General features: G+C 42.9%; 1 protein-coding gene across 1 annotated transcript; it reads left to right on the top strand.

Moving 5' to 3' along the window:
- Positions 1-4,044: 4,044 nt before the first annotated feature.
- On the top strand, positions 4,045-21,254 carry ntrk1 (neurotrophic tyrosine kinase, receptor, type 1). Its single transcript, XM_076281285.1, has 16 exons — positions 4,045-4,277; positions 8,178-8,252; positions 8,703-8,774; positions 10,797-10,865; positions 11,364-11,518; positions 12,651-12,793; positions 13,247-13,385; positions 14,788-15,114; positions 15,471-15,556; positions 15,654-15,756; positions 16,850-17,014; positions 17,147-17,277; positions 17,533-17,705; positions 19,041-19,281; positions 20,014-20,172; positions 21,069-21,254. Exons 1-16 carry the CDS (start codon positions 4,045-4,047, stop codon positions 21,252-21,254), a joined length of 2,457 nt encoding a protein of 818 aa, XP_076137400.1.
- The last annotated feature ends 3,997 nt before the right edge of the window (positions 21,255-25,251 follow it).

Genomic DNA, 25,251 nt, shown 5'->3' with positions numbered 1-25,251 from the left:
GGAAAATAGAGCCTCATGGAAAAAAAGGATGGGGCTGTGGGTGGAGGTGGGTCAAGGTGGGGGGGGGGGGGTCAATCTGAGACGGCAACATCCAACACCCCTGTTTGTCTTTGTAGTATATCGACCCGAGTAAGAGTTTGTAGCATCACAGCAGAGATGCTGTTCTCTGTTTTTTCGATAAGAGAGACTATTGCTTCTTGCATAATTGGTAGAGCCGCCTATGTGACTGTCTGCTAAGATGAATATGAAATGGAATGAATAAATGAAGCATGCTTGTGCAAATGTTGTAAAAAAAATATATTTATGACAATGTGCTTTATATTTTGATAGCAAACAGGAACCTGAGAGTGAGAAGAAAGACAAGGAAGAGATAATGCTATAATGGCTATAATGGCCCAACTGTGCCTGCTGTTCATAAAATATATTACTGTTTGACAGCAGCTCACGCTAGTTTTAATCAAACGTGGAATTAATAATTAACCTTAAATAGTTTTTGATTGCATTTGAAACATTTACCCAAGACCGGATCTGCAATGTTAAAAAATCAGACCACACATTCGCATGTATGGACATGCAAACGATGCATTTAAATCCTTTTCAACGATGCATTTAAATCCTGTCACGGCCAGATCAGCAAAACCACCAGCAGAGGTACTTTTTTTGTCTACGATCGCCTCTACAGCTTGACAGCATTTTAACATTAGCATTTCTGGGGCAGAATCTCTCTCCACATGCTGCCCCCCCCCCCCCCAATCCCATCCCCTCCCATCCCATAATCAGTGCAGAGGGCAGTGGACAGCTCGGCAACCTGGGCAGTGGTGCCACACATAACCACTCTCCGTGTAAAAGCCTTTCCTTGTACCTGTTCCAAAAGAGCTTTTACTCAGTTTCACTCGCCTCTCTGAAGGCTCTCTAGCAGAGGACATTAAATTGAAATGTATTGAGTATTGTTTCCATGTCTGACAGGTCCCCCAGTTCCGCGCTCGCCTAGCCTGTTCTGACATCTTCTCTGCTTTAGAGAAAAAGGCTTTTATTAATCCCCAGGCCTTAAAATAAGCTCAGCAAGACATGTGGAATTAGCCATCACACAGTCATTAGAGCTGCACAATTAATTTACTGGCCACTTAGAGCACTTTTGACAAGTCTTCACTGTCTCTTCCTCTCTTTGTCTCTTTCCAGACTATGTCATGGGCTCTGTATCTTAAAAATAAATAAAAAATAGTAAGTCAGCAGCATGCATCAGCCTACCATCTATCATCCTGTCATCTATCAGATTCAGAAGGGTTGAGAGCATGCAATAATAACAACATTATTAATAATAATAGTAATAATAATAATAATAACAACAATACCATTAATACTACTACTACTACTACTACTAATAATAATAATAATAATAATAATAAATAGCATGGAGAGTATTTCTCCTGGACAGTGTCTGACATCAAAGCGATCAAAGCCACTCTGACTGGGCGGATGTGGTCAAGAGTCATCAATAACGGCCTCATGAACGATAGATGAATGTGTGGGATGGAAGCAAAAGTGATTAACCATGTCTTACCAGCCATCAGTCATGTCACGCGTGACAGGGAACACTGAATGGAGCCACACAGCGGCACCCGCTGAAAACCTGCGGGAGAGTGCGTCCCTTGACCCCTGTCTCACTTTTCACTCTGGACTGAGCCTGAGCTGACGGTTCTGGGGAATGCTTAGAGCCACTGCTGTGCTTGGTGGTCCCGGGGCAGTGGCGGCCACTTTCAAAAGACTCCTCTGTGCCACTGTACCGTTTCACAATCCATCATTTTATGACGTGAGTAATGGAGTTGTATTATCTGTCCATCTCTGTCTCCGTCAGTATACAGAAACACACAAATAGGAGCGCAATGCTTTTTCGGGGCAACACGTTCATTGGAGGTTGATAATGAAGGTAGGAGAGGACTTTGAGTGGGAGTGGCAAATGCGTAATTCAATTATGCTCCGCACCAATTGGCTATTTTAGTCAGCGTATCCTGTCCCCCCCACCCCCCCCATCCCCCCGCTATTATGAAAGTAACTTCCCATGGCAGCTAACTGTGGCCATCACTGAATTACAGTGAGTGGGAGGTGGACAGGGGCCGTTATTACTCATCCATTCAGTTGTCTTCAGTCTACCCTTTCAAAATGTTTCTATTACTCATGTCATGATGCTCAGAGGATATTGTTCAAATACAACTCAAATGAGGCATTTAGAGAAGGTACCAGGTCAATTAACCTGTTTACCCATCTCTAGACTTCCAGTCATGTACATTCTGAAAAATGTTCTAATGATTCAAATTCAAAGGAAATAAATAAATAAATGAAATCAAAAGTGGTAAGTGTATATAGACAGAGTGAAATAGAAGTTGTTGCTGAAAGCCTTTTGTCAGAGGGTGATGCACGTTGCACTGTCCAATTGCAACCAACAGCGATGAAAAAAAAAAAAAATAACATTGATGCAAGCCAGTTGTGAAAGGTACTTTCCCAAGCCCCTGCCCCAGAACAGTGAGGAGAAATGCATCTGCACTTGCTATAGACAGCTTGGAGCACCTCCATAGATGGGCCTGAAGAGGCAGGATGCAGTGAGAGGATGTCCTGAGCCATCACTATGTCCTGGCTCCTGCTTCGAAAAAGGCAATTCAGCTTCTCCCAGTAATTGTGGTCAGGGCAATATGACCTTACTCCTGTCTGTAGTGACTAAGAGGCTTGAGAGTGGGAAGTGGTGGTGGTAGTGGTGGTGGGAGTGGTGGTGGTGGGGGTACAATATTTATCCTCGGAGGAATGGCTGATTCCACAGGCATGGTGCTCTGAACAACTGGGCTTTTGCTCTCTTCCTAAGTGACCCATGGCTCTGTAGCAGTGAGACCACGTTCCATTGCTTTTGCATTGTTGTGGCAGGAAGGTACGATAAGCTGCAAAACACCTTCATGGAATTCTAGGCCTTTCAAATTTCATCAGAACATGGTATAGTTGCCCCAGCCTTGCAACTGATACATTGACGCTAGGTTATTTAACCTGATTGAATTAATCCTTTTCTGTGAGTGTGTGAGTTTTTCTGTGCCTGAAAATATGAAACAAAAAATACTGAATGCAATATGAAATCCATTTCATTGCTACGGATCAAAAGGCCTGTAGCTAGTTCTAAATCCTCCCATGTCTTTGAGCCACTTCATTGTGTTTATTGGAAAGAGAGACATACTGTACTTCCGATCTAATGGCCTCGGTGCCAATGAACCTTTGCTCTGCTACACAACAAACTTCCTCCTCTCCTCTCCTCCTCCCCTCTTCTCTCCTCTTCTCTCCTCTCCTCTCCTCCTCTCCTCTCCTCTCCTCTCCTCTCCTCTCCTCTTCTCTTCTCTCCTCTCCACTCGGCTGTTGACTGTTAACCCCTCCTTCTATGCTCTAGTGTCCAGAAAGCTATCAGTCCCATTGCTGGGACAAGTTCCACTCTGGTATGGACCCCTCACCCTCCCTCCACCCCACCCCCGTCTTCCCCTGTCCCAACTACTTGTGTCTCCCAGCTCTCCTCCTCTCTTTCAATCTCATCCTCCACTCTTTCTCTCCTCCCCTCTCTGCCTCCTAAAGGTGTCTGGTGACCACTACTCTACTTCACACACACACACACACTCACAGACACACACACATGCACACGCACAGAGTCAACTAATGGACCGGCTTGCCCCTCCCTCCATCCCTGACTGGGAGGCAGCAGTGAGAGGAGGCAACAGCCCAGCAGTCCCCTGGGCCCATCCTCACTCTCACTCACTCCTGCTGCCGCTACCAGCACTGCTGCTGCTGCTGCTGCTGTGACTGCAGCTCAATACCTCAGCGCCTGCCTGGGATCAGGACCCCCACCACTACTGCTGAGAGAGAGGAGCGACCGAGGGCCCGGCTGCTACTGTTACCACTACGACTGCTGCTGCTGCTGCTGCTGTTGTTGTTGTTGTTGTGTGGAGAGGCCTGCCTCCTACGGAGACCCCCTGATTGAGAGATCAGTCGCACCTGAGACGGCTGAGCCCCCGCGGGGTTATGGCAGCGCGGGCAGAGCGAGCACCACGGGCCCCGGGCCTGGTGCTGGTGCCGCCGCTGGTGGTGGCATTGGTGGCGGCGGTGGTGCTGGTGTGCCAGGCGGCGCCGGCCCAGAGCGCGTGCCCGCCGGGCTGCCATTGCTTCTTCACCTGGCTGCACTGCCTGGACGGCCGCGCCGGCCTCAGCAGTGTCCCGGCCCTGGTGCTGCAGGAGAGCGAGAACGTCACCGAAATGTGAGTGCGTTTTATGACACCAGTAAGCTACACCTGCTGCTGGAGCACAAGGGTGGTGGTGATGGTGGTGGGGTGTGTGTGAAGGGTGGGTGTTGAGTGGCTGAGGTCCTCTTATTTGCCATTGATAAAATCTAATCACGTAGCTTATCGTTTCATTTGGCTGAGTGCTTCAAGTGGGTTTTGATGTCAACATGGGCGCTAAAACACTGTGACTGTAGTTGCTTTGGTGACACGTTGGTGAGTCTGGGATCCGATATCATTTTTCCTGTGTGCCGTTTGGCACGGCTTGTTTGTTGTGGACCTTAACCTGTTTTCCTAACAACTTGGCAATGCTGCTTGGGGCCAACAAAAGGCCAGGCAAGAACAGAGTTCAATCTAGGTGATTGGTATCCAATGAGTATGCATAAGGAGAAATATGGGGTTATTGATTGAAATACACCCCATTTTAAAATGCACATGCTAATGTCAATGCAGTCACTATGTCATGATTTGTTCTTCTCTGATTAACCAATCACATAACTGGAGGCCCTATGTCTGGTGCTGGTTTGGGCCTATTCCAGGAATGAGCCACTTTCACAGTTCTGAATGACCCAAATGAGTAGTTGACAGTGTACCATTCAAAATATTATTCGATCAAGGATCAAGGATGTCTTTATAATCAGGGCCAATACACACAGGATTCACCTAATACTCAGCTTGTCAACAATTTCAGTGCCAAGATATATATAGCGCTGCAGAAGCTCAACAGCCTGGTCATGGATAACTACAGGAGTGTTGACTAGGATTTGAAGTAAACTATTAGTAATCTGTAGTTTTAGACATGTCTATGTTCTCAAAAGAAAACGGGCACCAGTCTGGGAATTCTGCCTACAGGACCAGGATTAGGGGTTATCACAGCAAAGGCAAATTTAGCACTTCACATAATGGCGTTGGTACTCCATTCTATTCAACACAAATAGTTGAGAGGGTGCACCTCTAGACCTATCCAGAGGAGGACAGAGGAATACCTAATGTAGTTTCCTAAGGACGCCTACATACTTTTATTTTCTGCAACTTACTGATATATCCAAACATAATTATGTTGGAGATAACATGTCACACTCAGACATGTAACTTTCATTTGAGGGAGAGTGTGGTACTCCATTTATGGACCCTTTCAACAAGGTAAACAAAAACAGTGCTTGAACATTCTATTTGGGCCCCAATCTACTTCCTCTGCATTAAGATAACATATGGAATGTTAAAACGGAAGTCTTGTGGGGCCAACTATGATGCTGATAATGAAAATTCCATGAAAGGGTCTATATACATCAAATGGGATTGATGACACAATCACAGTGTTGTCATGGTGACGTCATCATGACGAGAAGCCATTATAGAACCCATTGTGGCTCATTCATTTCCCAGCAGATGTAAGCATGATACTGAGGAGAACAGCAGAAAATAGCAAACTGGCTTGGTGGACTGTGATCACAATTGAATAAGGATTTAATCTTATTTTTCACACTTTTTGGTCATTCGTTTGTTTTTTGGAAAGGACATGAATTCGTTTGGATTTATATTAGGGTTTCCACTGCTAAAATGCATTTTTTTGTGGACAAATTTGTTGTCCCGTGTTTCTCCCCCCCCCCCGTCTTTATATAGTTTTTCCCTATATTCCTTCATATACACTGTTGACATTGCTGTTGCTTGCTGTGCTTACCAACTGGGTTGCCACTCTTGTGTTCCCTTACCTGCATGACTCCACCCAGAAAGCCTGTCCAGATGTAATACAATGAACAGCTCACCTATGCGGGAACATTTGCTTTTACCACAAGGCCAGATTGCTCTTTCCCCACACACTGGTGTGCTCAGAGCCCTAGTGTGTGAGTGACAGTAGCCAGTGTTTGGTCCAACACTCAGGAACACAACAAATACCACTGGGCAACAAGCGCGGAAGAAGGCATAAACACAAACGCAGCAGCAAGAATTTATGAACGATGCATCAAGCTATAAATTCAATTCTGCCAATGGCCAAAGGCATGCCGGGCGCCCGAGAACAATAGATGAAATATTACCCACTTGGCTCGATCCAATAAGCAAAGGGAGTTTATTATTCCCATCCCACCTGCCTCGTAATTAGATTACAGCTCTTCGAGTCAATCTGACACAAATAAATATATTTGTGTTTTCTGTGCCTCACACTGGTCCTAGTGCCCGCGGACAGGGTGACAACAGACATAACAGCACAGCCAAACAACCTCAAAGGCTTTGTTTTTCTACGACCACATAGTGTAGCTTAGGAAAATGAAACAATTATGAATTATAACAGTATCGCAATATTTAAAAAATATTCCATTTGTTATTTCACCCCCAAGACCCGTATTTAGGGGAGGACTGTACTAATTGCTGTAATAAGGACCAATGCTGATGCAGGAGGTTTGGGGGGTTGTAAATGGACTGTGGTTCAGTTTAATATCACACAAATGATGATGGTGATGGTGATGGTGAAGAGTGATGTGGGTCCGCAGTATAAGGCTCTTATGGGCGTGATGGCCGTCTCCCTGTGTGCAACGAACAGGGTAATTGTCAGGAGAAGGGCGTTGTGCTCTCAGCGTTCGTAGTAGAAGAGATTTGGAAGCTCGCATAGGCCATCCAAACACACCAATTATGGCAAACCCTCTCAAAATGACAGATAAATGGGAAAAAGAACACCACCCAGGTGCTCTCCATTCAGCCTCCATATGCACACCTCCCCCCTACCTCTGTTGTCTGTTGGTAGGATTTTCTTTTACTCTAACCAGGCTTATTTTGGCTGCAGGTTTTGATAGGTTTCAACTGCATCCGATTACACTAAAAGGTTACCTCTAAACGACAGCAGTGGTGCCAAGTCCCACACTGGTCAATCGTTACGTTTTTAATCATAAACTGAAACGTACACAGCATCATGTCTGCAGATGTTAACAGACATATCGGAAACCACATCCCAAGTCTCTCTATACAAAGAGCGCTCAATGGGGCTGGCGGCTACAACTTGAAAAAGGAGAATGATTCCCAGCGGGACGTATTGGTCCCACCCCTCTGAAATATAATGTCTAATCAGCCACATGCCTCATTAGGTCTTTGCTCCTAGCAGGGTCTGACTAAAATGAGGGTATATGGGGCTCCGGCACACAAAAGCGAGATTATGGACAATAGAGCACTCTGTGATAACAGGGAATTTGATTTGTTCTATTTCGCAGCAATCTATGTTTATGATTATGCTTTTAGTTCTTGGCAGACACTTTTGTCCAAATCAACTTACAATAACATCAATACACATTTACATTAGCATTAAAATGAACAGTTTAAAGTAACAGTTTAAAGTAATATCTTATGACCTAAATAAAAGAAATACCAATATTAGTAATAAACTAAATAAAATGTAACAGAATCATAACAATAACCACAATCATATACAGTACAAACCATGACTTTGAGTCAGAAAGCAGCAAAAGCTTACCTAGCAACCATTTGAAATAAAACAGGCTGAAGTGAGCATCACTGCTGTGCGCTGTTGGAGAGATTGAGAGGTGGTTGATTTAAGTGCTCACTTCGACTCCTTAACTCTGGACTATCAACTCACAACAATGGTCACTTTTGTATATCTTGTTGCTTGCATTTACTGTATATATAAGGGTTGCTTGTTGCTTTGTGGCTGCTGTTATCATTGTTTTTCTGCTTTTTGTGATTGGTGACAATGCTAAACCTTAATGCTAAACTATGCTGTGTTGTTGTGGACAATCATGAGTCAGATCAAACACTTGCACTGTGTCACCGACCGATGACACTCACAGTGGAATCTACTGTATGGCTGGTGAAGGTTTTATTGTTTGTTTTGATAATTTTGTGTTGGTAATTTTGAATAATTTGTTTCCCTAGAGTCATTGAAAAAGAGCCTGATCTGAAAAATATCACAGAAATTGATCTCGCCAACTACAGGGAGCTGAAGAATCTGTAAGTGTAGTATCTTCTTATGAATTATAATGTTATATAAAATGCACATGTTACATACATGAATCATTAATAATATTACTGGTATGAATCTTGTGAATGTTAAGAGGAATTTTAACTATTTCTTGAAAAATGATACACCAATCTTGCGCTCTTTGGCCTAAAATGAAAAACCTTAAAGTTAAAACAACCAGTGTAATTATGTGCATAGATTGTGCACTATATAGTTCAATTAAGACAATGAAAACACATGAGACAAAATCAGATTTTAGGATTTTAGGAGAGCCTTTCAAAGGCCGGATCATACCATTATAGATGTATCCGGTTGAGCAGAATTCATTGTAACGTCGGACTATTATATCAGTGATTGAAGTGATATGATCAATCATCAGTTGACACAGTTCCTGAGTGGTTGAAGACTTCCTTTTGATGTCTGATTTTCCCTCCACCCAGGACGGTGACATCTTGCGGGTTGGAATACATTTCTGTCAATGCTTTTCAGCACAACCTCAAGCTCCAGTCTGTGTAAGTGTCCTTGTCCTTACAAAGGATTGTCTTTCTACACCTTGTTCCCAACAAGCTCTGAGCTCCATGGTTTGCACCTGTCAATCAGACACTTCCTTCCCATTATACTTAACACCTAAATCCTCCTCAATTTAATACAATTATGCCAAAAATGACTAATTATCTGAGAACTCCAATATCTTTTGAAATTATCCATTTTTTGCTTAACATTTACATTAAATAAGCTGTTCCTTACACTGATTCCAATCAAGTTTGCTTTGCACAGCATGCAGTCATTTGCATTGCCTACACTTGCACCCAAGGCATTATCTTGTATCTCAGTTGTATTGTAGGGTTGTTGACCCTTATCGCCACCATCTTGTAACTGGTACTGTCCTGCTTGTGTGACATGCCTGGTGTTGTGGATCTGGGGAAGAGAGTGGTCGGGTAAAAGCCGGGGGGAACAGGCTGAGAGGGGGCTGAGTTTTGGGGTTGGGGTGGGTGGTCGGGGAGTCTAGAGAAATTGGAGAAGACATCCAGCAGTCACCTTTTACTCGCTCACGTTGGCGTATTATTGACATCTGATGCATAATAAATACACTCCACTAAGGGGTCCATTATCGCCTAATCAATATTTCACCGAGGGGGAAAAGGGAGGGAGAGCAGCTGTGCATCTGAGATTGGGAGGACTTCTCTGGAGAGTGTGGGGGTGGGATGGGGGTGGAGAGAGAGAAGGATACAGCTCAGATGGCCACACTGTACCGCACTGTATGGGGGGTTGTATCAAAATGGAGGGAGCGTCATCTTAAGTGCCAAGTCCTCCGTCTTTCATTCTTTTGTTTTTAATTACATTGTTTTTCACTCTTCCTCGGAGCACCTCCTCCCTTACCACCCCACCTCTCTCCTCTAAGCAGCTACTATTCCCAGCCAACCCACACACACACACACACACACACACAGCCCATCCCACTCCATCCTACCCCATCCGCCGGGAATGGCAGAATCGAGCTGTAATGTGGTAATAGATAGGCCCTGGTGACCAACCCATCTGACACGAACTTTTGGGAGCAACGAAAACAAATATTTGAACCCCCTGCTGCCCCCCATTACTGCTGCCACAGAGAATATAGATCAGCCATGTGGCAGCGCCATCGCTGGGAATGTCGTCTGTCATCTCTGTAGGTTTTTTTTAAAGATCTGTTTTCATCCATCGGCATAAAAGAGAAGCATTCCGACTCAGACTGCCAAGAAAACCACATGAAAGCAGAGGGATCTATCCACTGAATACATTAAGACTCAAAATTCAATATTGTATTTTAAGAAATTGCAAAAACGATTTATCAAAATCTATTGACCATTAAAATATATGTAGCATTTATCAATAGCCCAATAATGTCATGCAAAGAACCATTTCTTTCCTATTTTAACTAAATTAATTTATTTGTTAAAAAATATTGATTAATATATGAAACATTGTCAACTGCATAATTATAAAATTATGCCCCCCATTCAATTTGAGGATGCACCTTTAAATGAGGATTAAAACAATAGGGGCTATCTCATGATTAGCAAACAATACAGTTTAGAAGTTTTCATCAGAGGCCTTGTGATTACTTTTCCTGTCAAACACCTGGAAGTGCAAACTTCATCCAGTCAATTAAATCCTGGCACCATGATGTGCATCTAGGGCCAAGTCTCCTATGGCTCAGAATTATGTGTTGGAGCTAAAGGCTAATTCACTAATGTGGAGAACACACGACTGCATGCCAACATTGTTCAGGAATGTAGCACTTGATGTGAATGATTACCTTTCATAAGTGATTAACTCTTTAAACTGCCAATCCACCCATAAACTAACTCTTTGAGGTAAAGACATTTTTTTAAACAAAAAACTTTGAGGTATAGAAGTTCATGACTTGAGTTTAACATAGTACTTAAACAAGTAATGCTAAACTTTATTTATTTTTATTTTTTTGTGATGTTGAAACACTTGGTGTAAAAATGGGTAAAATAATTCACCCACTTTGCTGTTTTTCCTAACAGGAATCTGGCTTCAAATGAGCTCAGACACATCAGCTGGAAGGTCTTCCACCATCTTCCCCTTCTGAATTTGTAAGTCATATTTAAAACAATGTAGTTTATTTTGATGCCACTGGAGTCTCTGCCATTGCCAATGCGTGCCAGGACTTGGTATTACACATGAAACAATACTGAAAATACAAACAATGTTATTGTTGTGGGTATGAGAATGACTCTTTTCGTTGGTTTTTGATGAATTAGGTCCCCCCTCCTAATAGCTAAATGGGTACCCAATATGTTGGAAATTCACTACATTGTGTTACTTTGTCAATTTCTGTACTCAGAACTACTTTCCAGTGTTGAAATATACATGATGTAACCGAAACACATTTTAAGACAAACACTTTCTGTGCTCATCCAGTACAGAAGCATCCAGTGTGTTGAAATTCAGTGCATTTGAAACTGAAATACTTATCACTCACACACAGTCATACCACAAGTCAGAACTGATATAGGGGCCTACTGCCAGGTGGATGTTATGTTTATATCTCACCAAACACAATGGCTGTCTGTCCTCTCGTTTGACCATAGGGTTTTGAGTTACAACCCACTGGACTGTTCATGTGACCACCACTGGCTCCAGCAGTGGCAACTGGGTGGACGCAGTGACCTTGACAGTCAGCCTGTGACCTGTGTGTCCAATGGGACAGTTACTCCACTGGACTCCCTGACCATAGAGAACTGCAGTAGGTTGACACTACAGCTTGACTGTGCATACAGATGCATGTAGAGAATAAGGTGGCAGTAGATCAAAAGCCAGTAGATCCTTTGATTTCCATTCTGATTTTCTGCTATGCCTGTTTGTATAAGTATGCTGCTGAGTCACATGCAGAGGCGGACAGAGTACACAGCTTCATTACTTGAGTAAAAGTACAGATACCCTTTGCTAAATTTTACTCAAGTACAAGTAAAAGTACAACAGTCGGATGTCTACTTAAGTAAAAGTACTGAAGTACTTGTTTTTAAAAGTACTTGAGTATCAAGAGTACATTTTCTAAATATTGCATTACTGCCACAGTGCTTACATTTATGTACAGAAACGTCCTACATGGAGTTATGAAAAATTTTAATGTTAATACCTTGGAGGATGTACGTAAAAGGAATTGAAAGTAAAATCAGGTCATTTTCATCTTTTTACCATGTTGCCAGGGATGGGCAGTATTTCTAATACATGTAGGCCTATTTAAAATACGTATTTCAAATACAAAACACTATTTTGTCATTTAAACACTTGAAGCGAAAACTATCATTAACTTGTTCAGAAAATTGAAATAGTCTGGCGAGGTGGGGCCACAGGTTGGCACATTCCCAGGATGGACCTGCTGCGTCTTCATCCATTGTTTCGTCCATTGTTTCGTCTCTTATCTAAATCTGACCATGGAGTTGACTTTGGCGGAAAATCAGTGGCGCCTACACAATCCAATCACGTTTGAGAGGGAAACAACAAATGGAAGGTTTCCGAGATTTTTTTTTAGATGAAGTAACGGGTACTCACGGTTATGGATAGAAATGTAGTGGAGTAGGCCTAAAGAGTACAATATTTGCCTCTCAAATGTACTTGAGTAAAGGCATGAGTACTCCCCAAAAACGATACTCGAGTAAAGTACAGATCCCTCAAAATTGTACTCAATTACTGTACTCAAGTAAATGTAGCCTACTCCGTTACTGTCCGGCTCTGGTCACATGTCCATATGTTGTGAGGTTTCCTGCATTTGTGAATATTATAAAGTTAAAGAGTGGTCATTATCTAAGGCCCATTAGGCGTTCACTGCTACAAGATGTCTTCAACAAAGCTTTCATAGGTGTATTACTTGGCAGGCGTTCCCGAAGTGGCCATCCAGGCATTCAGAACGAAAGTGCAGGAGGGAGGGAACCTGACGTTTGTTTGCGAGGTGACCGGCGTGCCCACGCCCTCCGTCAGGTGGAACACGGCGCAGCTCCACTCACACTACACCTGGGAGGTACGAAGCAGTGGGTCACACATTCGTCCACTCAACTGCTTGATTGTAGAGAGCACGCCAGCCTTTTGGGAAATTAACTTATTTACAGTAGGTTAACTGGTATAACCTACTTCCAGTGAATTATGCTAAGTTAGGCTAACAGCGTCAGACTGGGTTATGCAGGCAGGGTATGTCTCCTCTTATCTAACTCCGGGTAGACAATAAATAAGCTAATATTGCAAAAACGTGGCATGTTGCTATAAAACATTTCAGGACAGTGCTCATGTGAATACTGAATGCTACTATTTTATGATCTTACCAATGATAAGTATACATATACTTATAACTAATAATAATAACGAAATGGTACACGATTTATAATACTATGCTATACCATATAACCATTTCTGCAAATGTTGTATTGCTAGATGCCATGGAGATGCTTTATTCACTTCTAGTCTGTGGTGTTTTCAGAGGAGACTGTGGGGCTACACTCAAGAGCTGGTCCTCCACCTGGTGAACGTGTCCTCTTGGGACAACCTCCATAACCTCACCTGTGAAGCAGAGAACAGGGCAGGGCCGGGCAAGGCCATGGTGCCTCTGAATATTGAATGTGAGTCTTTGAACAGTGTTACAATATATTTAGAAACCTGGGTGGCTGCAGGCATTGTATGTATTCATAAAAGCACAGTGGTGTCTGAGGAAAGGTTATTATAGCCCTTTTTCAGTTTCTAGCTCTTCTTTGTTGGGACACAGAGGGCATGTTTTCCCATTACAAATGCTTGATCATGCTGTAATTGTCAAATAGCTGGGGAGAAAACAGTGTTTGACTGGAGACAAATGTATGGCCATCAAGGGACAGATAATTAATGTCAACGAAATGGGAGAATAACAGTCATCAGATCTTATTTGAGACTCCACTAATGGGCCTCTCCCTAGTAGTCCGGAAAACATAATTGTCAGGGTTGACTGGCAGGCAGCAAGTGGCGCAAGCTGCACTGATCTATCAACATAAAACCCTTTAGTGGACAGTGTGTCATTAACAACCTCCTCATAATTACCCTTAGGATCAGTTGGACTCTTCCTCGGCCTCAAAGCACTGACAAAAAACAATCCCACTGTCTCTATTGCCACAGTTGATGTGAAAATGTGTTTGCAAAGTCAGCGGTCAGGTGGTTTCCATGATAATGTCATCCTCCTTTCTTTCACTTGGATTCTTCGGCAGTGGAAATATAAAAGAAATGCTCCAAGGGCTCATCTATTTATATTAGGGTCACGCTTGTGCCACCCTGAGACTGAGGCAATCTCAGAATATGACATTAATGTCTTCTTGGACTCCTTGCGAAGCACTTTCTTGCGTAGGGTCATGGGTTAAGAGCAGTGAAATGGTCGTAGAGGAGTGACTCTGCTCCTGACATCAGCATGTTCTTCGATCTAAAAGAGCCATTTCCTGTATCCCATGTTCAGTGTGCTTCCAGGTACATCTTGTGGTCAGGTCTCCCCAACAAGCTTAGGATTCATTATTCATGCCAGGTCAACAGGTTTACAGTGCCGATGGACGACATTGATTCGTGGAAAAAGCATATATGCTTTATAACATATAGCTCACACCCTTGGGTTCGAGTGACTTGGGTTCAGATTGAACTGAGATGAGTCCGTCTTTGAGGAATTGTCTGCTGATTCTGCAAGGCAGAATTACAGGAACTTTTTATTACTCAGTTTTTAATTTGTGCCAATTAGTTGTGGTATTGAGTGGCAATTCTGCACAATAGAGCTAATCAAAGAACGGAAATAAGCACAGCATGAAAAACAGTAATTTCTGCGGCACCTTTGGAACTGTGGAATTTGAGGAATCACTCTGATACTCAATGCATGAGCATTCAATTTGTTTGTTATCTATTGTATACTATAATCACAACTCAATATTAATGACATATATTCTTTACAAGTGCTATTGTAAAGCACCATGTTTTATAGTTTTCACTCAACTAAACACCATCCCACCCCCACTGCAGTTGCAGTGAGAATCCTATTTCTCCGTGACCCTGAGCAGCAGCATCACTGGTGCATCCCGTTCGCGGTGGACGGGAACCCGGCGCCCAACATCCGATGGCTGTACAACGGCTCTGACCTGACCTACAACGAGTACACCTACATGCAGCTCATCCCCGACTCTGAGGACGGCTCCATCCTGCACGGCTGCCTCTTCCTCAACAAGCCCACCCACATAAACAACGGCTACTACACCTTGATCGTGAACAACACCCTCGGCGCGGACAATGCCACGACATGCGGGAAGTTCATGGATAACCCTTTTGATCCAGAGGATCCAGAGGGTATCATTTTTGGTGAGCACATAGGCTTTTCTTTTTTTTTAAAGGAAAAAGCAATGCAATATTTCTTCACATTATTATTGTTGTGTCGGTTACTGACAATTATGTTTTTCCCCACTCAATTGACACATGCCAGTCAAACCAAGTGAGTCTTTTTAAAATTCTATCAAAGATAATGTGTGCATAAAAATGTCCATGTGCCGAAAACTGATTATTTAACTGATTATTTAGTCTACAAATATTATCTCTGCAAACTTTTAAATACCACAAAATGAAAAAAATAATGAAACATATGTCTTCTAAAATAGACTGTTGATCAATGTAATGATCAATATAATTGTGTCTATTTCCAAAAAAAAAAAAATTAACAAAAATAAATGTCTTCCCTACAGCCCCAACCAACCAATCACCAGAGGAAGTGACAGAGAACTTGGAGAGCAGGGTTTTGGGGGTAAGAGCACATCCAAGGAACAAGGGATCATAAAATAGAGATACGCGATATGGCCATACTGAGTGTCCCTAAACAACTCTTTTGTCTCCATAAGCAGGTATCTCTAGCGGTCGGACTGGCTGTGTTTACCTGCACTTTCCTCCTAATCATGGTGCTGGTCATTAACAAGTGTGGCCAACATTCCAAGTTCGGCATCCACCGTAAGTCCACAGTGACACAGGCACACACATACACACAGCACATTTGTTTGACAGAAATGGTCTTTACCTGAGAAAAATGCATGCTCTGCTAAACCATCAAGGAATCAGTTTGAATCTATTCATAATTAAGCCCCCTTAAATGCTTAGTTTCAAACATGAAATACAGTAGTTTCAAATAAAAGCAACACTGTGATGCTGTAATTATACCATATCATTGAGATAAACAAACTAAACAACAGCTAGAGTAAATCAGTGAAATTGTTTATTTAGCCCCTGAAACAAACAATACCCATCTTCAAAGTAGCCTTCAAAATATGTGATAACGTAAAAAAAAGTCTCTCTCTCTCTCTCTCTCTCTCTCTCTCTCTCTCTCTCTCTCTCAACACAGCAGGATCTGAAATGGTCCTGATACAGGCATTGTGTATAATGCAAAGGGTAGTGGCAATATATGATTTCCGCTAAGCTGTAACTTTGCACACTCCCAGTCTAACAGCTCGGCAAAGTGCCTGCCAAGGTCTTAATTACAGCATGCAAAGTAAATAGCATCAGGAGCCACAGGCTGAGAAAGGCCATTAAGGGAGACTGATGGACCCAGGCTTTTTCTGGTCCACTCGGACTCCCTCCTAAACAGCCTAAGTGGGTCTGATTGCCTCTCTACCCAACTTATTCCCACTGCTGTGCCTTTCTGCCAGGGCTCCGACAGCCTGTGGTTCCCGGTTGAGAGGGATTTATGATTATGGGGTGGAACTTTTAGTTTTTTTTTTTTAAATGTTGTCAGTCACTGGTGAGATTTTTGGCTTTAGATATAAACCTAGTTTGGTATTTTTTGAAAATACCCCAACTGCTGATGCCTGACAATGGTCGTTACGACTCACTCCAGTGAACTAGTTCACAAGTGCCATCTGTCAATATGTGTCATACCTACATTCTCTCAGGCTTTGGAGAAAAGAAAAACGTAACATGTCTAAAGAAGGTTGCAAGTGAAATTCAAAAGGGGAGAAAAGTGTGGGGAGAAAAAAATGGCCCTGGATTTGAAAAGAAATAGTTGGAAATCTATTCAATCTCCTCCACCCAATGGTTTTCATTAAAACAGGTTCATCGGTTCTAGGAACGGAGGACGACCTTGCGGTGTCTCTGCGTTTTATGAATTTTGGAGCCAGCCACCCATCTTCAGACGAGGGGACACTGGACTCTGGCCTGTCCAGCTTCGTAGAAAACCCTCAGTATTTCTGTGGAATTATCAAGGACAAAGACATGTGTAAGTGTGCAGCACTAAAATGAAAGAATGTCACAATCAAACTAAATAACCAAATCAAATCGCCAACACAACTACAACAGAAAGATTCACAAAGAAAGATTTACCGGTTTTTTTAACACAATAACTCTGCAGGTGTTCAGCACATAAAACGGCAGGACATCGTGCTAAAGTGGGAACTCGGTGAGGGGGCATTTGGAAAGGTCTACTTGGCAGAGTGTGCCAACCTAAGCCCTGACAGTGACAAGATGCTGGTAGCTATAAAGGTAGAGTACTTCTCTCACTCTCTCTCCAAACCAAACGAATGAATTTATATTAGAGCTGTCATTCATTTGTCTTACTTTTACATATCTGAGTTACAATAATTTGTGTCAAGTTAACATAAATATGATGACAATGGCTTCCTGAAGTCTCTGTTCAATCCAAATAGCTCCTCAATATTTAGAAATATAATATACTCCACTTGACTTTCCAAGTTTAAGTTTGACAAATGTATACCTTCTCCTGATGACTTTCACCAGACCCTGAAGGATGCTAACGAGTCGACACGGCAGGACTTCCAGCGTGAGGCCGAACTGTTGACAGTGTTGCAGCACGAGCACATTGTGCGCTTCTACGGCGTGTGCACCGACGGCGAGCCCCTGGCCATGGTCTTTGAGTACATGAGACACGGGGACCTCAACCGCTTCCTTAGGTAACCACAGACCCCCATAAATGCCCCCTCTTGACCAAGAGCCAAACCATCCGCCTGACCTCCACAGACTAAACAAAGTGTTGGAGTGGTCTTGGGTACTTATCCCAGAAGTATTGGGCACAAGGACACTGAATGCAGCCGGGTACAGACTCACAAGAGAATGCGTTCAATAAGTCCTCATCATCCAATCCCCCCCCTTTAAAAAAAAAAAGAGTGCTTCAGTTAGAGGCCTTGGTGGAAAAAATCCTCCAGCCTTTTGTCAGCCTTAAAAAGTTTGTGCTGTTATCAAATTGATCCAACCATAATATAAACCAAAATAAATATTATTTGAGTCCTCATAATTGGTCAAAGTAAAAACTTCAACTTCTCTTCTCTTCTCTTTCTAATTTCTAATTAAATGCATTTCATATGTCTCTCACAGACAGTAGTTTGCCTGACAACTACATACACAAAACAATTATCCCCTTTTGAAGTGGTCAGGAAATGTAAAAAAAAAAAAATTAGCACTCTCACATCAGTCCGCCAGTCGTCAGTAATCCCTGGACGCCATAAAGATCACAGAGCAAGAAAGGTAGGAGTCTGGACGCCATAGGCAGACCAGGCCAGGCCAGGCCATATGTCCTGTATGTGTCGCCCCAGCAAGACGCCATCCATCTCAACTGGAGCCGGGGTGCCAGGTGTCCATGGGGCCAGATTGGGGATGGGGACCCATGTGCGTCCGCGCGGGGAGGTGGAAATCACATTTTCCAGTAGTGGACAGTTTCGCTAGGCCTCTCCAGCCTCTTGAAGCAGCTGCCTCTGCCCTGCCACCTGCCCCTTAAACTAATAGTGATAACATATTGAACTTCCTGAGCAATCAGAGAGGGAAGCCAACAAGTGGTAGGAGTGGAGGAGCTCTATGAGGATGGATGGGGGCGCATCAGGGGAGACGCATGGAGACTGCCCAATGACAGGGGGGTTTAGTCGGAGGCACAGCAGCAGTGTAGGAGTGCATTAGGAGTTTGTTTGAGAAAGACTTCATTAATACATCCAGGAATTGAATTATGGCAAATGAATGATACCGCTAGGACGAGCTTAATGTTGTGTGTTCATACATTAGCACAAAATGGCTTTCCACTGGCCTGAGATGGCCTTGCGCAGCCGTCCAACCCACTCATCCCCTATACAAAGGACATCTGCACAATCCCCACAGCTGCTCTTGTGCAATGTAATTGTGTCGTGCCTGTCTGTTAAAGAGTGTACAGGTCAGAGTGAGTGACCTCTCCTTCAACTATCCCCACCCACCCCCCTCTCCTCCCCTTCCACCCTCCCCGCCCTGTTTGCTTCTTCCCCCAGGGCTCACGGCCCTGATGCGCGGATCCTTGATGAGGTGAAGATGCCCCCGCTGGGCCAACTGACCCTTCCCCAGATGCTCCAGATCGCTGCCCAGATCGCCTCGGGCATGGTCTACCTGGCATCCTTACACTTTGTCCACAGAGACCTGGCCACTAGGAACTGTCTGGTGGGAGAGGGCCTGGTGGTGAAGATCGGGGACTTTGGGATGTCAAGAGATATCTACAGCACAGACTACTACAGAGTGAGTAAGGCATGGACACCTGTGGCTGCAGTACTTTGCAATAATAAAAATGAGAATTCATATGCTTGCCAGTGTATATATATATATATATATATATATATATATATATATATCCATGAGAGCATTAATTAATGAAGAATTAAGAAGAATTAATGTCTTCCAAGAAGCATAACTTATCGTCAGTAGTTAGACCATACTAGCACAAAATAACCAAAAATGCATGAATTTCTCCAGTCAACCCCCACCTTGGAGTTATTGAATGTTCCGTAAACGGAACATTCGGAATGTACAGTGAGCGCACAGTTCATGTCCCTCAGTGTAGCTGATGCTAACCCAATGTGTCCAGTTCATGTCCCTCAGTGTAGGTGATGCTAACCCAATGTGTCCAGTTCATGTCCCTCAGTGTAGCTGATGCTAACCCAGTGTGTCCAGTTCATGTTCCTAAGTGTAGCTGATGCTAACCCAATGTGTCCAGTTCATGTTCCTCAGTGTAGCTGATGCTAACCCAATGTGTCCAGTTCATGTCCCTCAGTGTAGCTGATGCTAACCCAATGTGTCCAGTTCATGTCCCTCAGTGTAGCTGATGCTAACCCAATGTGTCCAGTTCATGTCCCTCAGTGTACCTGATGCTAACCCAATGTGTCCAGTTCATGTCCCTCAGTGTAGCTGATGCTTACCCAATGTGTCCAGTTCATGTTCCTCAGTGTAGCTGATGCTAACCCAATGTGACAGGTTGGCGGGCGCACCATGCTGCCCATTCGCTGGATGCCTCCGGAGAGCATCATGTACAGGAAGTTCACCACGGAAAGTGACATCTGGAGCTTTGGAGTGGTCCTATGGGAAATCTTCACCTATGGAAAACAGCCATGGTATCAGCTCTCCAACAGCGAGGTAGGCCTACTAGTCACTATCATACAACTTTGTGACACTTGCATGTTCTGAACAGGTTTGCTTAGGACTACTAGGCATACAGATATATCCTGCACAAGTCAGTAGATGTTATAGGTTACTGTATTTACTTCATATAGAATTACCTCGTAGTACACTGATCTGAAGAGGCAGTGCAGTGGGATCAATAGCACACATAAGTATTATGAGCGATCCTGAGCTTTAAGATTAAAGCGCCCTCTGAAGTGGACTTCGGTGCGACCACAACTGCGCCATTATGGGAAGGAGGCCTCTCTTCTTTCCAGTGGGGGTAGATCACTTTTCCCCTTCACTCAATCCTAATCCGATTTGGCCTCATCTTCGCCCCTGGGCCGACGTTGTTTAACCTCGTTAACCTAATCCTGCCTGGTTCATGATAGACGCCCCTAATTATGGCGCGACAGATTACGAGCCGCATGGATAGACTGGCCATGACACCCCATACAGGGCTGAGCTGGAGGGGCCCAGACATTTTGGACAGGGAGGTCAATATGAATCTTTGCTAATTTATTGCCATGATTGAAAGCCCATTTTGGAGCACTCCATAGTACTGCTGAGAACCTCTCAGTGTTATTTCATTACGCCAAGGGTTGAGGTCACTGCTCCCTAACTGCCAGTCCAAGCAGTGGGGTCTCAAATAAGGTTTCAGATCATTACCATGTCCAACCCTTGACAGTGATAGATGTTCTCTTGATACACAGTTGTATGAGAGACTAGATTCAAGTATTAGCAAGAAACATTTTTCAAGGAAATCCATACTCATATAGAACACATACAGCACAATAATTTCCAAAGTTATCAGGGCACTGAAGCTATATTCAGCTCTTCCTGATGTGAGTGTCTTATTGTCCGCCTCACAGGCGATCGAATGCATCACCCAGGGCCGGGAGCTGGAGAGACCACGCACGTGTCCGAAGGAGGTGCACCAGCTGATGCAGGGCTGCTGGCAGAGAGAGCCTCAGCAGCGGCTGGTCATCAAGGACATCTATAGCCGCTTGGTGGCCCTTGTCAAAAACCCCCCTGTCTACCTGGACATCCTGGAGTAGCACTCTCCATTGTTGGGTTGGGAGATGGGGGAATAGGGAATTGGGGGGGGGGGGTTGGAGAAAGAGAGAGCTGGACCAGAGGAGAATGAAAACAACTGAAGTGGAGTGCAAGATCTTGTCGTTCGTATATCAGCCACCGTCGATGAAACTCAAGACTGTTGAGTGTGTGAGTGACACAAGTCAGATATGCTGTGCTGTTTTGGCTCTGCTGTTCCTAGCCTTGTGTAAGCTGACGGGAAAAGAGTGGAAAGACCTGTCGGGTTTGTTATGACAGAGGATTAGATATTTACCTGAAGAACAATCCAAAATATTTACGTGAGTTAGGAGGCCAGCACACTGTCTGATGAGGACCCGCCAAGAGATCAATTTCAAATTGGTTGCCGTCAATGATGAAGTCTTCTGTGAATGTCACTCTTTAAAAGGTACTCTTTCCCAATTAAATTATTTGAGGATTTAAAAAAAAAGTGTCTTACATGAAGAAATGAAAATGAAATGAAAATGAAATGAAAATGAAATGAAAATAGCCTACCTATTATAATGTAAATATCAGTTTCCCCACTGGGGGGAAAAATAAGAAAATTATGAGTCAGTGTTTTACATATTGTGCCAAGTTGTTCGCACAAACCAAAGTCTTTTTCCCATTTGCTATGTTTGTCTTGCAATTGTGGATGACCATACATTAGTAATATGTACTGTACATGTGACTGTTAAGTAATTGCATGTATTTGTTTGTTTCAAAAGCTCACCGCTCTCAAGTGACTGGCGCTCCCTTTGCGCCAGTCACCGTTAGAGGCCACTCCCTGTTGTTTTTTAAATTGCTTTCATTATACAATATGCTGAACCATCTAAACCTCTCCAGAATATAAGAGACAGCAGCAATAATGGATGCAGAGAAGCATTCTGATTCTGCAAAAGACACACAAAAAACAGGATCTTCAGCATACACTCAAGTTGTCCTTTACTGTTCCTGTTTCATGCCGTGAAGCATTGTTCTGTTTCTTTGAGGAGCTTTACACTCCAAAATCCAAAACTCAGAATGCATTGTACCATATATTTTGTACCATTTAATTTACACTGGTCATGTGAATGTTTATTTCTTGTCTTTTGGAGACACTGGATACAATGGCATAACACAAACACAGGAGACTGCCAATCAATAGTTATACATAAATATTCACATTTTGAATGTTCAGTTAAGGCTTAGATTATAGACTACTCCTGGAATGAAGAATGTATTATATTAGATTTATATTTGATCTAAACATTAGTTTTACCCTTTTGGATCGAAATGAAGAATAGGTAGGATAAATAAGATAGGAATCGGAATCGATAGGAGTGGGTATCGATAAGCAGAATTGGGATCGGAATCGGAATCAATACAATTTCAATGATACCCAACACAACCCTAAACACAGTGAGAAGATGTTATTTTCAGTTGTCGAAAGTGGTGGAGATACGTGCGTAAATGATGCATACATGATGCTTAGGTCCTTCCCTGCAGCACAGGGCAGGCGAACTTAGTGAGGAGGACTCTATTTTCACTATGAGGACACTGTTTCGAATTGTTGATTTAACCGGTGGGGGCAGGGCCACCTCACAGGGACAGCAGGGGCATACATTACACCCCTGACTAGATAACCATGAGTGCTGCAGGCTACTCAAATGAATTATAATGTGCATAATATTGCTACACGTCCTTAAAGTATACATGTTTTTTTTTTTCAAAATCTTGCTTTATTTGCTACAGTATGTCAGTGTTTTATTTCTGTCAGTGCATAGTGTTCTGATGATGCGTGATGGCCTTGAACCTTAAATATTTATCTGAGCAGGTTTCTCACCACGACAGTTTGCATTCTTCAGTATCATTTGTAAATACTTAAAAGAACAATTGTGTTGTGAAGCAACATGCCGTTAAGGAAATGCACATTTTGTCAAGGCAACAGTCAGTATTATATACATATGTACAATTACTTAGAAATTAATTTTCTAAATGTAGCCTTACTCTTAATACTGTTTACACATGCTTCTCCTTTTGGAATACTTTTCCTTGTGCAACTTTTTTTCATTTTGTCCAGCTTATGATCCATTTGTAATTACTGTAATATAGACCCTGTGATTTGAATAAATGTTCCATCAGACTAAGGTGATACATAAAGAATACAGAGAGTTCTCACTCCAAACATCTTTGAAAATGTAGGCTATATTGAGGTTTCTTTATACCAGAAACCTATATATGATATTCTATTTATTTATTTGTTCTGTGTTGTTAAAGGGAAAAAAACATTTGTCTCTAAATGTATGGGAACTATAAGGTTTATATATCCGTTTTAAGGACACAACCTGATTCCAGAAATGTCATAATGTCCTAATTCTCAGTCCATTTCACAGATTGGTATCATGCACCTGATATAAATATACTTCAACAACAATATGGATACGAATGAGTCCACTGTATGTCTACAGGGCATGTGTCATACAACACTGGAAATAACATCATCATGCAATCACCAGATCCATGGGATGACAAGATGGTGCAGAGAGATAAGCAGGTGGCTTGGGGACCACCAGATGGATGGAGACACGGACCCTCACAGAACACTAGGGCAGATGGGGTACAGCTGAAATCATGATACATTGTCTCCTCTCCTGGACAAATGCACCATGCTAGGTTACACACAACCGATTCCATGGGTAAGAGTAGATTAGTTAAATAATTGTTTGACTTTCACATGGTTTGTTATTTTCTGAGAAGGGTAGCCTATTTGAATTGGACAGCTTTTTAAAATTAATGTCTACATATCAGTTCCTGTGTTGTTTCTTTGCAACACCAATCATCACAGACTTGTTTTAAAAAAGAGGACTAAAATAATACTAAGCCCAATATCATACATTTGAGTTTAGCATGGATGAAGCACTTCACTAGGTTATATCTCATAGTATAGGCCTACATTTTTATTTCGCACATAGATAACTGCATCTGTTTCCAGCCTTTTCACTCACAGCACTGTTAGCCTTTTGTTTTGTATTGAGTATAGAGGGGAAATGAAAATGTTATTGTACACAAAAAGTTCAACCGGACCTACAAACTCCCCGCTCCTTACTTGCATTAATTTCACCTCCCACTATAGGCTACATGTACGCCATCCCCTGAGAGCCGTATAATGGATTCTGAGTAATGTTATCGCCGCAGCCCCTGCACGCACCCTCCTATCCGCAGCACTTGAGTCGAAGACATGTGTCTTGGTCGGCTATTTCATTTCACAGCATTCAGGGCAGGAGCTGCTACCCACTAGTGCATCCGCCCTAAATTAACCCTTATTAAACTCACGATTCATGGTGTTCATCACATTGGAGATGTCAATCGTGCAGAATAGGCTACATAACCTGTCAGGATGAAGCTCGTTGCTTGATGCATCAGGGCTACAGGACTTATTAAGAAAGTCACTCAGTCTGTCTAAAAGATAAAAGGCTGAGATATTTTTGAGCCCATCATGTTTTTTTCTTAAAAATGTGACAGATGAAAATAAAATGTAAAATGGTTGTCATGGCATGGCCTTGCTGATTCTTAAAGCAAGCAATTTTCCAAGTACCAGTAAAAGAGGCAACTACTCCCCCTGCTGACCACATACGTTCCAGCAGAAATGTTCATCGTTTAATATCGGCGCTAACAAATATCTCGTTAAGATTGATTGAATAGTCTATGTAATAAGGCCCGCTGCTACTCTTTGTTAGGGTTTGCATACACGAAACAACTTAAATAGATGTCCCTGATGCTCTTTGTGTTGGATAGACAATAGTCAGTCCCTGTCTGACCTTACACCAGTTGTCATTCTACTAAAAAGTAATAGGCCTATTATCCTGAGCATACCTTTTGGCCTTAGTATAGGCTAGTCAAAGTGAGTGCTAGGCTTGTGTTACCTTTATCCTAATATTAAATTGATGTTTAGCCTACCTGTGTCTGATGGCGTCGAAAAAGTAGCCAAGCCAAGGTGCCCAT

The sequence above is a fragment of the Alosa pseudoharengus genome, unplaced genomic scaffold (assembly GCF_046254945.1).
Source record: "Alosa pseudoharengus isolate Yale_2024_CS ecotype anadromous, Long Island Sound unplaced genomic scaffold, YU_APseudo_1.1 YU_APseudo_1.1_scf_12, whole genome shotgun sequence".
Taxonomy (NCBI): domain Eukaryota; kingdom Metazoa; phylum Chordata; class Actinopteri; order Clupeiformes; family Clupeidae; genus Alosa; species Alosa pseudoharengus.
The sequence above is the reverse complement of the archived record's forward strand: the minus strand, read 5'-3'. Positions and strand labels throughout refer to the sequence as shown.